General features: G+C 58.6%; 3 protein-coding genes across 3 annotated transcripts; 2 read left to right on the forward strand and 1 right to left on the reverse strand.

The window, feature by feature from the left end:
* Positions 1-26: 26 nt before the first annotated feature.
* On the reverse strand, positions 27-1,889 carry GL50803_0017587 (CTP synthase; the record flags this gene model as incomplete). Its single annotated transcript, XM_001709616.1, has 1 exon — positions 27-1,889. The coding sequence occupies one exon, from the start codon at positions 1,887-1,889 to the stop codon at positions 27-29; it is 1,863 nt and encodes a 620-aa protein (XP_001709668.1).
* A 3,321-nt stretch (positions 1,890-5,210) lies between these two features.
* On the forward strand, positions 5,211-11,162 carry GL50803_0050163 (VSP; the record flags this gene model as incomplete). The annotated part of the gene is made up of 1 exon (XM_038046134.1): positions 5,211-11,162. The coding sequence occupies one exon, from the start codon at positions 5,211-5,213 to the stop codon at positions 11,160-11,162; it is 5,952 nt and encodes a 1,983-aa protein (XP_037901952.1).
* Positions 11,163-11,525: 363 nt separating this feature from the next.
* GL50803_009870 (Kinase, NEK) lies at positions 11,526-14,111 on the forward strand (the record flags this gene model as incomplete). Its single annotated transcript, XM_001709618.1, has 1 exon — positions 11,526-14,111. One exon carries the CDS (start codon positions 11,526-11,528, stop codon positions 14,109-14,111), a length of 2,586 nt encoding a protein of 861 aa, XP_001709670.1.
* Positions 14,112-14,150: the final 39 nt, after the last annotated feature.

Raw genomic sequence — 14,150 nt, forward strand, 5'->3', positions numbered from 1 at the left:
AATACAGGGGTCACCAATTTACTTAATCACATTCCCCTCTTTTTGGCTAAAGCAGCGCCAATAAGACCTACAAACAAGGGATGAGGCTTTAGCGGCCTAGATAATAGCTCTGGATGAAATTGCACCCCCAAAAAGAAGTCCAAAGAAGGGATTTCCATGATCTCCACTAACGAGCTCTCCGTAGAAAGTCCGCTGAACACTACCCCTGCTTCTTCGAATAGAGTCTTGTACCTGCCATTAAACTCATACCTATGCCTGTGCCGTTCACGAATGTTCTTACACTGATAACACTTCTGCGCTAGAGTTCCGTTTAGCAAGGTACAATTGCATGCCCCTAAGCGCATGCTTCCTCCCGACCCCCGAATAAGTGTTGCCGCCAAGGGGTTTGCAGCCTTGACATCTTCTGATATGATTGTGGCTATGACGGGATTGGTGGTTTCGGGATCAAATTCGGTAGAGGTGGCGTCTTTGAGATTCAGCACATTGTTAGCAAATTCTATAGCCATGCATTGCATTCCAAGACATATTCCAAGAATGGGCTTATTATTTTGTCGACAGTATTTGATGGCTTCAAGCTTCCCGCTAACTCCCCTGCTCCCAAATCCACCAGGAATAATGATGGCATCTACGTTTTCCAAAGTGACCGTCGCTGGAACAAAATTACTGGTCTCGGTGTGTAGTTTCTCCTCAAACTTAGCAGGCTCAGCGGATTGTGCTTTTGGTGCGGGCGTAGAAGAGGAGGCTCTGTCCGCTCCTTCACAGGTGTCGCTCACTATTGAAAGGATATCCACATAGCAGTTACTGTGAGCAGCTGCATGATGTATCGCTTCATATACCGAAATGTACGCGTCACGAAGCTCTACGTACTTACCTACCAAGCCTATGCGGATATGTGATTTCTTATCATATTCCTTGCATGCCAGAGCATCACCTGTTGATAAAGTGGCCGGGTGAATAAATCTTTCAACTATCTCGCTCCACTTATCAAGACTTGCTTCAGCTTCTTTCTCTGCTGTAGCCCTAATGGGTATTACGTTAAAGAGATTAAAAACAAGTGCAGGAACGTGCTTAATAAGTAATGGGAGCTGATAGATTGATTGTACGGTAAAATTTTCAATAACATGGTCCTTCGAAAGACCACAGGAATGCGCTAACTTAGCTATAGTCTCCTTTGGCAAATGGGTGTCTGTACGGCACACAAGAAAGTCTGGTTTTATGCCAACAGACAGAAGAGTCCGAACTGAGTGCTGTGTGGGCTTAGTCTTAAGTTCTTTTCCATTTGACAGTACCGGGATGTAGCTAACATGGAAGCTACAAGCATTGCATCTTCCCACATCATCAATAAGCTGGCGCATAGCCTCAAGAAATGCCGTTGATTCCATATCACCGACAGTTCCCCCTATCTCTATTATCACAAACCGCTTTTGAGTGGAGGCCAGTGGAGCAGAATGCTTACGTTGAGGCTCTGAATTTTCTCCCGGTACGGTAGATATCAGTTCAAAGCACCGCATCCGCGCTTTGATTTCGTCAACTATCTGAGGAACTACCTGCACTGTCATGCCATTGTAGCCACCCTCACGTTCCCTCTGGATCACAGTAGAATAGATAGACCCGGTAGTGACGCTAGACAGTCTGGTGAGATTTGTATCCAAAAAACGTTCGTAGTGGCCTAAGTCCAAGTCTGTCTCTGCGCCATCGTCGGTAACAAAGACCTCACCATGCTGATATGGGGACATTAGTCCGGGATCAACGTTTATGTATGGATCGCACTTTTGCATCACAACGTCATATCCATAACTCTTGATGAGCATCCCCAATGAGGCAGCAAAGAGACCCTTTCCTATACCGGAAATAACTCCTCCGGTAACGAAGATGTAGTACGTTTGCATGAAATAGCAATTATTTTATTCCCTTTACTCCGCAATACCATTACCTTTCAATAAGGCGTCTAACCCGGCTGTGAATGAGGTGAATAATCATAGGATATCATATGAGGAAAATATTGTGGTACTTACTCTTACCGCAATTGCAAAGCGTGGGAGTGTCACAGAATATCCTGATTCCACGTATGAGAACGGTGTCACAGCTCTCATAAGAGCTGCAAATAGGGGAGAGTGGAAACAGCAAGACTCCCGGCCCCCCTCCACGAAGGAGGCCAGGAGCCAGGGAGGGCTGACGCCGGAAGACAGCGGAGGCGCTTTGCATCAGCATCGCCAGGCCAACTGGGCTCTGTCAGCAGCACCAGGAACGGAGCGCCACAGGGCCATGGTAAGGGCACGGGGTCGCGAGCATGGGAGAAGCACTCTGCCCAGCGCCTGCTTGCTTGGTAGGACCGGGCGCCAGAGGGGCATGTTGCCATCGGGGTATCTCTGTCACTAATGCGCAGCGCATTGGAACACGTGCCTGGGGCCGCATCCCTTCGGCCGGGCAGACAGCCGCTAGGCTCGGCGTGAAGATGGAAGCCGTGATAGCGGACGCCGTCTCCCGGAGCAGCGCCCCCGCACAGAGCCGGCTATGCCGCGCTAGCTCGCTCGATAAGGGGCATGGGGGTCCCTTACGACGCCCTTCGGCATCTGCCGTGTCACAGGTACCCATGGCCACGAGCAGCACAGGGGACGCGGCTATGTGGGCAGGGTAGCGTATTCATGGAGGGGCAGCTGCTTCACCTGTGCATGGCGGCGCCGGCCAGCACGTCTAGCTGCCCCACTGGCGACCACTCCTTCCCTGTGCTTGCCACAATGGGAGGGCACGTGCGCCCGTAGACCGGCAGATGCCGTGCTGGTCCTCTCGAGCAATATGCGCATCCTTGCGTGACATCCAGCGTGGACCAGATACCACGACCTGGGCCATCGCTACTGGCAAGGCAAGTGCTGGTTGCAGCAGGGACGCCCGCCGCCCTCCAAGATAGACCAGCGACCTGCGCACCAGCTGCTATGGGCCTAACCTGCCGGGAACCTGGATCACAGCGCACTTGTCAAGGCCGCACACTCATTTGCATACTCGCCGCTAGCGTTGGACAACTGCGAGGTGTCCGTCTCCGGCCGCGCTCGCCTTAGTGTTTGGTCCATGGTGATACGCCTCAGCCGAGGAGGCTATCCGTACGCGGCAGTTCCCGGAGAGAAGGCAGGGGTGGCCGGCGGGCCTGGGAGATAGGATTAGCACTAGCGAGTCCAGCCATCGGCCCGGGTTGCACAAAGGACGCCTGTAGTGCCTCCCCGGCTTCTGAGCATGGAAGGGCTGTGGGGTCTGCAGATGAGACGGACGCTGCATTTTGATTTTATGTGTTTGTAGCAGCATAGTATTTATCGGGGTCTGCTCTGTCTGAAACCGAGAACATTCGCTTTCTTTCCTTATACAGGCTGGGATCGATTGTAGAGGTGTACTGTGCAAACCGGTGGCGGTCAGCGTATCTACTATCCAAACAGATACTGCCTGCGTCCTCCTGTGGCAGACCACCACCAGGACCCAATCTACACAGCTACCCTGGGGCACCTGTCGGGCAATCATCACCTCCTGTCGAAGGATTGCTGTACGTCACACATCCTGAGTCGTCCATCGACCAGGTGGTGCCATAAGCTCTTGTCCCCTACTTGTCCACTCAATGCAGACTCTGAGCGCCGCCAGTTGCACTCACGTCTGCACTACTCATCTGGATGCCCCCCACTCTTCAAGAGCACATGCCCGCAGCCGATGCTCCGTATTACGAGAGGAGCCAGCCGGGCCACTGCGCTGTGCATAGCTCTCATGGGCGTATTGTTATGCGCGCCCAGCCTTTCCATCCATAAGTCACCACGCGGCTCTTTCCCACCGTCTCGCGTTCACACGTGTGCCGGCACCACCGAGCTTTTGTGGTCTCGAGTGGCCCTGATGCATGGAGCGCTTGCGCAAAGTCCTTCCACCACTGACCCAGGCCGACCCCTCGCAAGATCCTTAGCGGAGTTGCATCCGAGATGTGTGTCTGCGTTGCTGTCCAGGTGCATGTGCCGGCCCTGGTGCTTCTCACAAGCTTGCGAGCATCGAGCTGGCCTCTACCGAACCGTATCAGAAGTCAGCACCAGGATGTAGTCCCCTCGGTTGGGCTCTGCAGGCTCCCAGAGCTACACACCAAAAGGCCGTTTTTCTTTGGTTGTGCAGCGTGGGGAGATGCATCGAACTACCACACCCTCTCTGTGTGGCGTGTTTTACGGTGGGGGACGGGATCCCTGTGCTCACTGTCTATCTGCCCAGGGCCAGCCGCAGCCCGGGTTGACGATGACAAGCGAGCATCACCTGGCTCCTTGTCAGCAGGTGGGAGATCCCGCCACCCTAGTGCCCACAACAAAGGGTGCCAATCACTGGCAGAAGGACAAGACACCCAGGCTCCCGTTCCTTCCACTGATGGTAGCCCACTATGAAGAGCCCTTTGCCGCCTGCACCAACAACCTCAGGCACTGTGGGTCCAAGTACTTCCATAGTGGACAGTGGTAGCACTATGATGATCTGGGATGATAGGAGTCCTAGTTCACTGGCTCAGGAGGCAGCACGCTTTGGGTGGTTCTTCCCTCTTGTCCAGATCTGGGAGGGCTGGCTGCCTTCTGAACCCCCTGGCACCTTGTTATGCGGTGGGAACTTTAGTAGTATTTAGTACACGAGATCAGAGCTATGCACACACCAGGCTAGAGAGTCTCATGGGCTTGCCTCCGTTGGTCCACGCTTCCACGGACCCGGTATCTCCTCCAGGGACCGCAAGAGAGCACAGAAGGCTGTGGCCAGGGAGCAAAAGCCCCTGGAGAGGAGATGCTAGCAGCTGTGCTACTGGAGCAGGAGGAGCATCGCTGCTCACTTAGGATTTCCTGGTTCCGCATGCACAGAGATCTCGGAGTCGGTGCCTGGCTGGGAGAGCAGGTTGTACAAGGGACGCGTTTGCTATCTAAATCTACACCTTGCCTCTGCAGAGGAAGCCAACGAATACTCCACAGCAATGTACAAGAGTGCACCCCGACCAATCATTCCACAGGAGAGGTGCGATCTGAGCCTGGCCCTCACTGGTCCTGTTCCTACTGAAGCCAGGGGGAACTGCGCTATCAGCTGGCCTCCGGTTGGCGTGCTCCTGATTTTATTCTTTTCCATCTAATTGATTTATCAAAAGGTAACAGTGGTTTGTCTACAACTTCTGGATTGATTACAAGCTTAATTGAAGAGAATGATAATCGAGTGTAAGCTTAAACTTAATGTTAGCAGTAATTCTTTTAGCGTGCACAACGGTTCTAGCAGGAATCGTCCCGAAAACGGCCTGCAATCCAGAGATACCCGGCTGTGCGACGTGCACAACGACTGGGAGCGAGCAGACCTGCACAAGCTGTGCGACGGGCGGAGAGAAGGTCAGGCCGGACAAGAAGGGCTGCATCCCGCAGTGCCCTCCTGACGTGAGCACAGAGAGCGGTGAGTTCTGCGAGTGCAAGAGCACGCACCAGCCCTCGCCGGACGGGCAGACGTGTGTCCCGAAGACAGGGGCCTGCAATCCAGAGATACCCGGCTGTGCGACGTGCACAACGACTGGGAGCGAGCAGACCTGCACAAGCTGTGCGACGGGCGGAGAGAAGGTCAGGCCGGACAAGAAGGGCTGCATCCCGCAGTGCCCTCCTGACGTGAGCACAGAGAGCGGTGAGTTCTGCGAGTGCAAGAGCACGCACCAGCCCTCGCCGGACGGGCAGACGTGTGTCCCGAAGACAGGGGCCTGCAATCCAGAGATACCCGGCTGTGCGACGTGCACAACGACTGGGAGCGAGCAGACCTGCACAAGCTGTGCGACGGGCGGAGAGAAGGTCAGGCCGGACAAGAAGGGCTGCATCCCGCAGTGCCCTCCTGACGTGAGCACAGAGAGCGGTGAGTTCTGCGAGTGCAAGAGCACGCACCAGCCCTCGCCGGACGGGCAGACGTGTGTCCCGAAGACAGGGGCCTGCAATCCAGAGATACCCGGCTGTGCGACGTGCACAACGACTGGGAGCGAGCAGACCTGCACAAGCTGTGCGACGGGCGGAGAGAAGGTCAGGCCGGACAAGAAGGGCTGCATCCCGCAGTGCCCTCCTGACGTGAGCACAGAGAGCGGTGAGTTCTGCGAGTGCAAGAGCACGCACCAGCCCTCGCCGGACGGGCAGACGTGTGTCCCGAAGACAGGGGCCTGCAATCCAGAGATACCCGGCTGTGCGACGTGCACAACGACTGGGAGCGAGCAGACCTGCACAAGCTGTGCGACGGGCGGAGAGAAGGTCAGGCCGGACAAGAAGGGCTGCATCCCGCAGTGCCCTCCTGACGTGAGCACAGAGAGCGGTGAGTTCTGCGAGTGCAAGAGCACGCACCAGCCCTCGCCGGACGGGCAGACGTGTGTCCCGAAGACAGGGGCCTGCAATCCAGAGATACCCGGCTGTGCGACGTGCACAACGACTGGGAGCGAGCAGACCTGCACAAGCTGTGCGACGGGCGGAGAGAAGGTCAGGCCGGACAAGAAGGGCTGCATCCCGCAGTGCCCTCCTGACGTGAGCACAGAGAGCGGTGAGTTCTGCGAGTGCAAGAGCACGCACCAGCCCTCGCCGGACGGGCAGACGTGTGTCCCGAAGACAGGGGCCTGCAATCCAGAGATACCCGGCTGTGCGACGTGCACAACGACTGGGAGCGAGCAGACCTGCACAAGCTGTGCGACGGGCGGAGAGAAGGTCAGGCCGGACAAGAAGGGCTGCATCCCGCAGTGCCCTCCTGACGTGAGCACAGAGAGCGGTGAGTTCTGCGAGTGCAAGAGCACGCACCAGCCCTCGCCGGACGGGCAGACGTGTGTCCCGAAGACAGGGGCCTGCAATCCAGAGATACCCGGCTGTGCGACGTGCACAACGACTGGGAGCGAGCAGACCTGCACAAGCTGTGCGACGGGCGGAGAGAAGGTCAGGCCGGACAAGAAGGGCTGCATCCCGCAGTGCCCTCCTGACGTGAGCACAGAGAGCGGTGAGTTCTGCGAGTGCAAGAGCACGCACCAGCCCTCGCCGGACGGGCAGACGTGTGTCCCGAAGACAGGGGCCTGCAATCCAGAGATACCCGGCTGTGCGACGTGCACAACGACTGGGAGCGAGCAGACCTGCACAAGCTGTGCGACGGGCGGAGAGAAGGTCAGGCCGGACAAGAAGGGCTGCATCCCGCAGTGCCCTCCTGACGTGAGCACAGAGAGCGGTGAGTTCTGCGAGTGCAAGAGCACGCACCAGCCCTCGCCGGACGGGCAGACGTGTGTCCCGAAGACAGGGGCCTGCAATCCAGAGATACCCGGCTGTGCGACGTGCACAACGACTGGGAGCGAGCAGACCTGCACAAGCTGTGCGACGGGCGGAGAGAAGGTCAGGCCGGACAAGAAGGGCTGCATCCCGCAGTGCCCTCCTGACGTGAGCACAGAGAGCGGTGAGTTCTGCGAGTGCAAGAGCACGCACCAGCCCTCGCCGGACGGGCAGACGTGTGTCCCGAAGACAGGGGCCTGCAATCCAGAGATACCCGGCTGTGCGACGTGCACAACGACTGGGAGCGAGCAGACCTGCACAAGCTGTGCGACGGGCGGAGAGAAGGTCAGGCCGGACAAGAAGGGCTGCATCCCGCAGTGCCCTCCTGACGTGAGCACAGAGAGCGGTGAGTTCTGCGAGTGCAAGAGCACGCACCAGCCCTCGCCGGACGGGCAGACGTGTGTCCCGAAGACAGGGGCCTGCAATCCAGAGATACCCGGCTGTGCGACGTGCACAACGACTGGGAGCGAGCAGACCTGCACAAGCTGTGCGACGGGCGGAGAGAAGGTCAGGCCGGACAAGAAGGGCTGCATCCCGCAGTGCCCTCCTGACGTGAGCACAGAGAGCGGTGAGTTCTGCGAGTGCAAGAGCACGCACCAGCCCTCGCCGGACGGGCAGACGTGTGTCCCGAAGACAGGGGCCTGCAATCCAGAGATACCCGGCTGTGCGACGTGCACAACGACTGGGAGCGAGCAGACCTGCACAAGCTGTGCGACGGGCGGAGAGAAGGTCAGGCCGGACAAGAAGGGCTGCATCCCGCAGTGCCCTCCTGACGTGAGCACAGAGAGCGGTGAGTTCTGCGAGTGCAAGAGCACGCACCAGCCCTCGCCGGACGGGCAGACGTGTGTCCCGAAGACAGGGGCCTGCAATCCAGAGATACCCGGCTGTGCGACGTGCACAACGACTGGGAGCGAGCAGACCTGCACAAGCTGTGCGACGGGCGGAGAGAAGGTCAGGCCGGACAAGAAGGGCTGCATCCCGCAGTGCCCTCCTGACGTGAGCACAGAGAGCGGTGAGTTCTGCGAGTGCAAGAGCACGCACCAGCCCTCGCCGGACGGGCAGACGTGTGTCCCGAAGACAGGGGCCTGCAATCCAGAGATACCCGGCTGTGCGACGTGCACAACGACTGGGAGCGAGCAGACCTGCACAAGCTGTGCGACGGGCGGAGAGAAGGTCAGGCCGGACAAGAAGGGCTGCATCCCGCAGTGCCCTCCTGACGTGAGCACAGAGAGCGGTGAGTTCTGCGAGTGCAAGAGCACGCACCAGCCCTCGCCGGACGGGCAGACGTGTGTCCCGAAGACAGGGGCCTGCAATCCAGAGATACCCGGCTGTGCGACGTGCACAACGACTGGGAGCGAGCAGACCTGCACAAGCTGTGCGACGGGCGGAGAGAAGGTCAGGCCGGACAAGAAGGGCTGCATCCCGCAGTGCCCTCCTGACGTGAGCACAGAGAGCGGTGAGTTCTGCGAGTGCAAGAGCACGCACCAGCCCTCGCCGGACGGGCAGACGTGTGTCCCGAAGACAGGGGCCTGCAATCCAGAGATACCCGGCTGTGCGACGTGCACAACGACTGGGAGCGAGCAGACCTGCACAAGCTGTGCGACGGGCGGAGAGAAGGTCAGGCCGGACAAGAAGGGCTGCATCCCGCAGTGCCCTCCTGACGTGAGCACAGAGAGCGGTGAGTTCTGCGAGTGCAAGAGCACGCACCAGCCCTCGCCGGACGGGCAGACGTGTGTCCCGAAGACAGGGGCCTGCAATCCAGAGATACCCGGCTGTGCGACGTGCACAACGACTGGGAGCGAGCAGACCTGCACAAGCTGTGCGACGGGCGGAGAGAAGGTCAGGCCGGACAAGAAGGGCTGCATCCCGCAGTGCCCTCCTGACGTGAGCACAGAGAGCGGTGAGTTCTGCGAGTGCAAGAGCACGCACCAGCCCTCGCCGGACGGGCAGACGTGTGTCCCGAAGACAGGGGCCTGCAATCCAGAGATACCCGGCTGTGCGACGTGCACAACGACTGGGAGCGAGCAGACCTGCACAAGCTGTGCGACGGGCGGAGAGAAGGTCAGGCCGGACAAGAAGGGCTGCATCCCGCAGTGCCCTCCTGACGTGAGCACAGAGAGCGGTGAGTTCTGCGAGTGCAAGAGCACGCACCAGCCCTCGCCGGACGGGCAGACGTGTGTCCCGAAGACAGGGGCCTGCAATCCAGAGATACCCGGCTGTGCGACGTGCACAACGACTGGGAGCGAGCAGACCTGCACAAGCTGTGCGACGGGCGGAGAGAAGGTCAGGCCGGACAAGAAGGGCTGCATCCCGCAGTGCCCTCCTGACGTGAGCACAGAGAGCGGTGAGTTCTGCGAGTGCAAGAGCACGCACCAGCCCTCGCCGGACGGGCAGACGTGTGTCCCGAAGACAGGGGCCTGCAATCCAGAGATACCCGGCTGTGCGACGTGCACAACGACTGGGAGCGAGCAGACCTGCACAAGCTGTGCGACGGGCGGAGAGAAGGTCAGGCCGGACAAGAAGGGCTGCATCCCGCAGTGCCCTCCTGACGTGAGCACAGAGAGCGGTGAGTTCTGCGAGTGCAAGAGCACGCACCAGCCCTCGCCGGACGGGCAGACGTGTGTCCCGAAGACAGGGGCCTGCAATCCAGAGATACCCGGCTGTGCGACGTGCACAACGACTGGGAGCGAGCAGACCTGCACAAGCTGTGCGACGGGCGGAGAGAAGGTCAGGCCGGACAAGAAGGGCTGCATCCCGCAGTGCCCTCCTGACGTGAGCACAGAGAGCGGTGAGTTCTGCGAGTGCAAGAGCACGCACCAGCCCTCGCCGGACGGGCAGACGTGTGTCCCGAAGACAGGGGCCTGCAATCCAGAGATACCCGGCTGTGCGACGTGCACAACGACTGGGAGCGAGCAGACCTGCACAAGCTGTGCGACGGGCGGAGAGAAGGTCAGGCCGGACAAGAAGGGCTGCATCCCGCAGTGCCCTCCTGACGTGAGCACAGAGAGCGGTGAGTTCTGCGAGTGCAAGAGCACGCACCAGCCCTCGCCGGACGGGCAGACGTGTGTCCCGAAGACAGGGGCCTGCAATCCAGAGATACCCGGCTGTGCGACGTGCACAACGACTGGGAGCGAGCAGACCTGCACAAGCTGTGCGACGGGCGGAGAGAAGGTCAGGCCGGACAAGAAGGGCTGCATCCCGCAGTGCCCTCCTGACGTGAGCACAGAGAGCGGTGAGTTCTGCGAGTGCAAGAGCACGCACCAGCCCTCGCCGGACGGGCAGACGTGTGTCCCGAAGACAGGGGCCTGCAATCCAGAGATACCCGGCTGTGCGACGTGCACAACGACTGGGAGCGAGCAGACCTGCACAAGCTGTGCGACGGGCGGAGAGAAGGTCAGGCCGGACAAGAAGGGCTGCATCCCGCAGTGCCCTCCTGACGTGAGCACAGAGAGCGGTGAGTTCTGCGAGTGCAAGAGCACGCACCAGCCCTCGCCGGACGGGCAGACGTGTGTCCCGAAGACAGGGGCCTGCAATCCAGAGATACCCGGCTGTGCGACGTGCACAACGACTGGGAGCGAGCAGACCTGCACAAGCTGTGCGACGGGCGGAGAGAAGGTCAGGCCGGACAAGAAGGGCTGCATCCCGCAGTGCCCTCCTGACGTGAGCACAGAGAGCGGTGAGTTCTGCGAGTGCAAGAGCACGCACCAGCCCTCGCCGGACGGGCAGACGTGTGTCCCTTCTAACACAAACAAGAGTAGCGGCCTTTCTACCGGCGCTATTGCAGGCATTGCTGTGGCCGCTGTCATTGTCGTTGGGGGCCTCGTGGGATTCTTGTGTTGGTGGTTCCTCTGCCGGGGCAAGGCGTAGATTTAACTGTACACTTAGGTAGTGAATGCTGCACAGTGATGGGGTGATAGTGCTATGTGGGTGATTGCAAGCACTGTGTGGTGGATGATGTGTGTGGGGAGTGCAGTGATGGATACAGTCTAGACAGCAGTGGGGCCTCCTGTGTGTCTTCTAGCAGTAATAGGAGCGGGCTCTCCACGGGGGCCATAGCTGGCATCTCCGTCGCTGTCATCGCTGTCGTGGGGGGCCTCGTGGGCTTCCTCTGCTGGTGGTTCCTCTGTAGAGGGAAGGCGTGACTTAGGTAGTAAATGCGTCGACGAATCCAGTGTGGCCCAATCACTCGTTCAGCCCAATACTTGACCCTGTTTTTGAAATAAAGCTATCATGACCGACGGTGATGACCACACAGTCAGCCCCTCAGCGGCGGCCCTCGCCATCCCACAGTTCACCTTTGAGGACCTTCGCGAGCGGCTGGGCAGTGTGTTAAGAAGAGACGCCGCAGCTGTAGTCTACTCCCTCGAGGGCTATCCAAACCTCGCTGTGCAGGAGATCCTCCTCGATGGCCTGGACAAGGGGGATCTGGACGCCATCAAGACAAGATTGACCGTCATCCTTACCCTCTCCCACCCGGGGGTCCTCAAGCACCACCAAGTAGTCGAGGACGAGGGCCTCATCTACGTCGTCACGGACCGGCACGACAGGACCCTCGAGCGCCTCCTCACCGAGCACAAACGAAGGAAGATCCCCGTGTCTGCCGGCGTGATCCTCTCCGTCATGAAACAGCTCGCCGCCGCCCTCGCCTATCTTCATGGTCTCAGCGGGGTAGGTGCTAATGGGCTTGTCCACTGCGACCTCAGGCCTGCCAACGTCCTCATCAGCGCAGACGGGGAGCGCTTCGTCATCGCCGACTTCGGCCTCTGCAGAAACACATTGTGGAGTGAGAGCACCATTGCAGGCATGGCAGTATACATGGCCCCCGAGATGCTCCTCCACAACGAGCCCAGCCCCGCCTCCGATGTGTGGAGCCTCGGGGTCATCCTCTACGAGATGGCCACTCTGAGGAGACCGGACTTCCTGAAAGGTAAAGACCCAAAAGACGTCTTCGTCGACAGGTGGAGGCCGGACCTGAGCAGTGTCACCGATGGCTTCATAAAGAGTGTTCTGGAGAGGATATTCGTGCTGGAGCCAGAGGAAAGACTGACAGCCAGGGAGCTGCACGAGACGCTCACTGCGGCTGACATCCCAGTTGGTGAGCTGGGGGCTCAGTACGCGATGCTGAAGTACGAATGCGGATCCCTGAAGGCCGCTCTGAACAGTGCTAACGCTAGGATTGCTACTCTTGAGGCAGCCCTCGACGCCAGGTCTACTGAGATGGTGTCTCAGTCAACCGAGACTGCCTCTCTCAAGGACGCACTTGAAGATCAGTGCAAGGAGCATCTGGCCATGATTAAGGCACTAGAGAATAGATTCACAGAATTTAGTGGTGGGATGAACACGAGTAGCTCCCAGATCAACCTCTCTGCGCTGCCTCAACTGATCCGTGCTGCACACACGAATGACATGGAGACTGTCCGGATGCTGGTCAGCGAAGGGATTGGCATCGGCCAGCGCGACGAGCAGGGGATGACGGCCCTTATGCACGCGGCCCAGCAAGGGCACGTTGGCCCTGTCAGGCTGCTTGTTGAGAGGGGGAATGGCCTCCAGGATAGGAACGGCTGGACTGCGCTCATGCACGCCGCACACAACGGCCACCCTGGGGCGGCTAGGATCCTCGCTCCTTACGAGTACTGGAGGAGAGACAACAACGGCCGCACCGCCCTGATGATGGCCACACAGCAAGGGAGCCTTGAAGTGGTAAAGCTCCTTCTTGATCATGAGAAGGGGCTGAAAGATAAGCAACATCACAACGCCCTATACCATGCTCTCGAGAATGGCCACTTAGGGGTTGCCGAGATGATCATTCCCTACGAGGACCCCACAGATGAGAAGGGCGTCACGGCACTCATGAGAGCCGCAGCCAGAGGGGACACTGGGATGGTAAGGCTGCTTATACCAGTTCAGAAAGGAATAAAGGATAGCAATGGGGACACAGCGTTCATGCACGCCCTCAAGAATCAGCACGCAGACATAGCTCTGCTTCTTCGCGAGCATGAGGCCCCCTCGTGGACCCCGCTCATGTGCGCGGCCTTCACTGGAGACGTTACCATGGTGAGGAGGCACTTCCATGAGAGAGACGTGAAGAACAGCGACGGCGAGACTGCGCTGGTGATTGCTGCAAGGAAAGGATACAGGGAAATCGTCGAGCTCCTCGATCCCACAGATGAGAATGGCGTCACAGCGCTCATGCGAGCTGTTGACAGAAACGATCTGATGGCTGTGAAGGCCCTCCTTCCTCTCCAGGGGGGACAGAAAGCGACGGGGGATGTCAGGATAGGCAAGCTGATTATATACGGTGGAACGGCGCTGATGATAGCAGCAGCACGTGGTCACACAAGGATAGTGGAACTGCTCGTGGAGAAGGAGGGCGGGATGCAGACAAGTTATGGTTCGACAGCCCTCATAAGGGCAGCGGAGAATGGTCACACAGACTGTGTTAGACTACTAGTAAAGAAGGAGGGCGGGGTACAGAATAAGTATGGATGGACAGCTCTCATGAGTGCAGCACAGAATGGCTATACAAGGATAGTGGAAGTACTCCTGGAAAAGGAAGGGGGTATGCAAAGGAGTGACGGCCAGACAGCCCTCATGAGTGCAACACAGTATGGTCATACAGACTGCACTAGAATATTGCTAGAGAAGGAGGGTGGGATGCAGAACAATGGTGGTTCGACAGCCCTCATGTTCGCAGTAAGGTATGGCCACCTAGAGTGTGTTAAGCTACTCCTAGAGAAGGAGAAGAACATAGACAGGAGGAAGCTCTTGAACACAGCCGAGGGAAATGAAGAGATACTAGCGATCCTCTCGAAGTAGCCAGAGTAAACAGCGATCGTCTCTACATCAGACTTTACA

Source organism: Giardia intestinalis, chromosome 4, assembly GCF_000002435.2.
Source record: "Giardia intestinalis strain WB C6 chromosome 4, whole genome shotgun sequence".
In the NCBI taxonomy this organism is placed as follows: Eukaryota; Fornicata; order Diplomonadida; family Hexamitidae; genus Giardia; species Giardia duodenalis.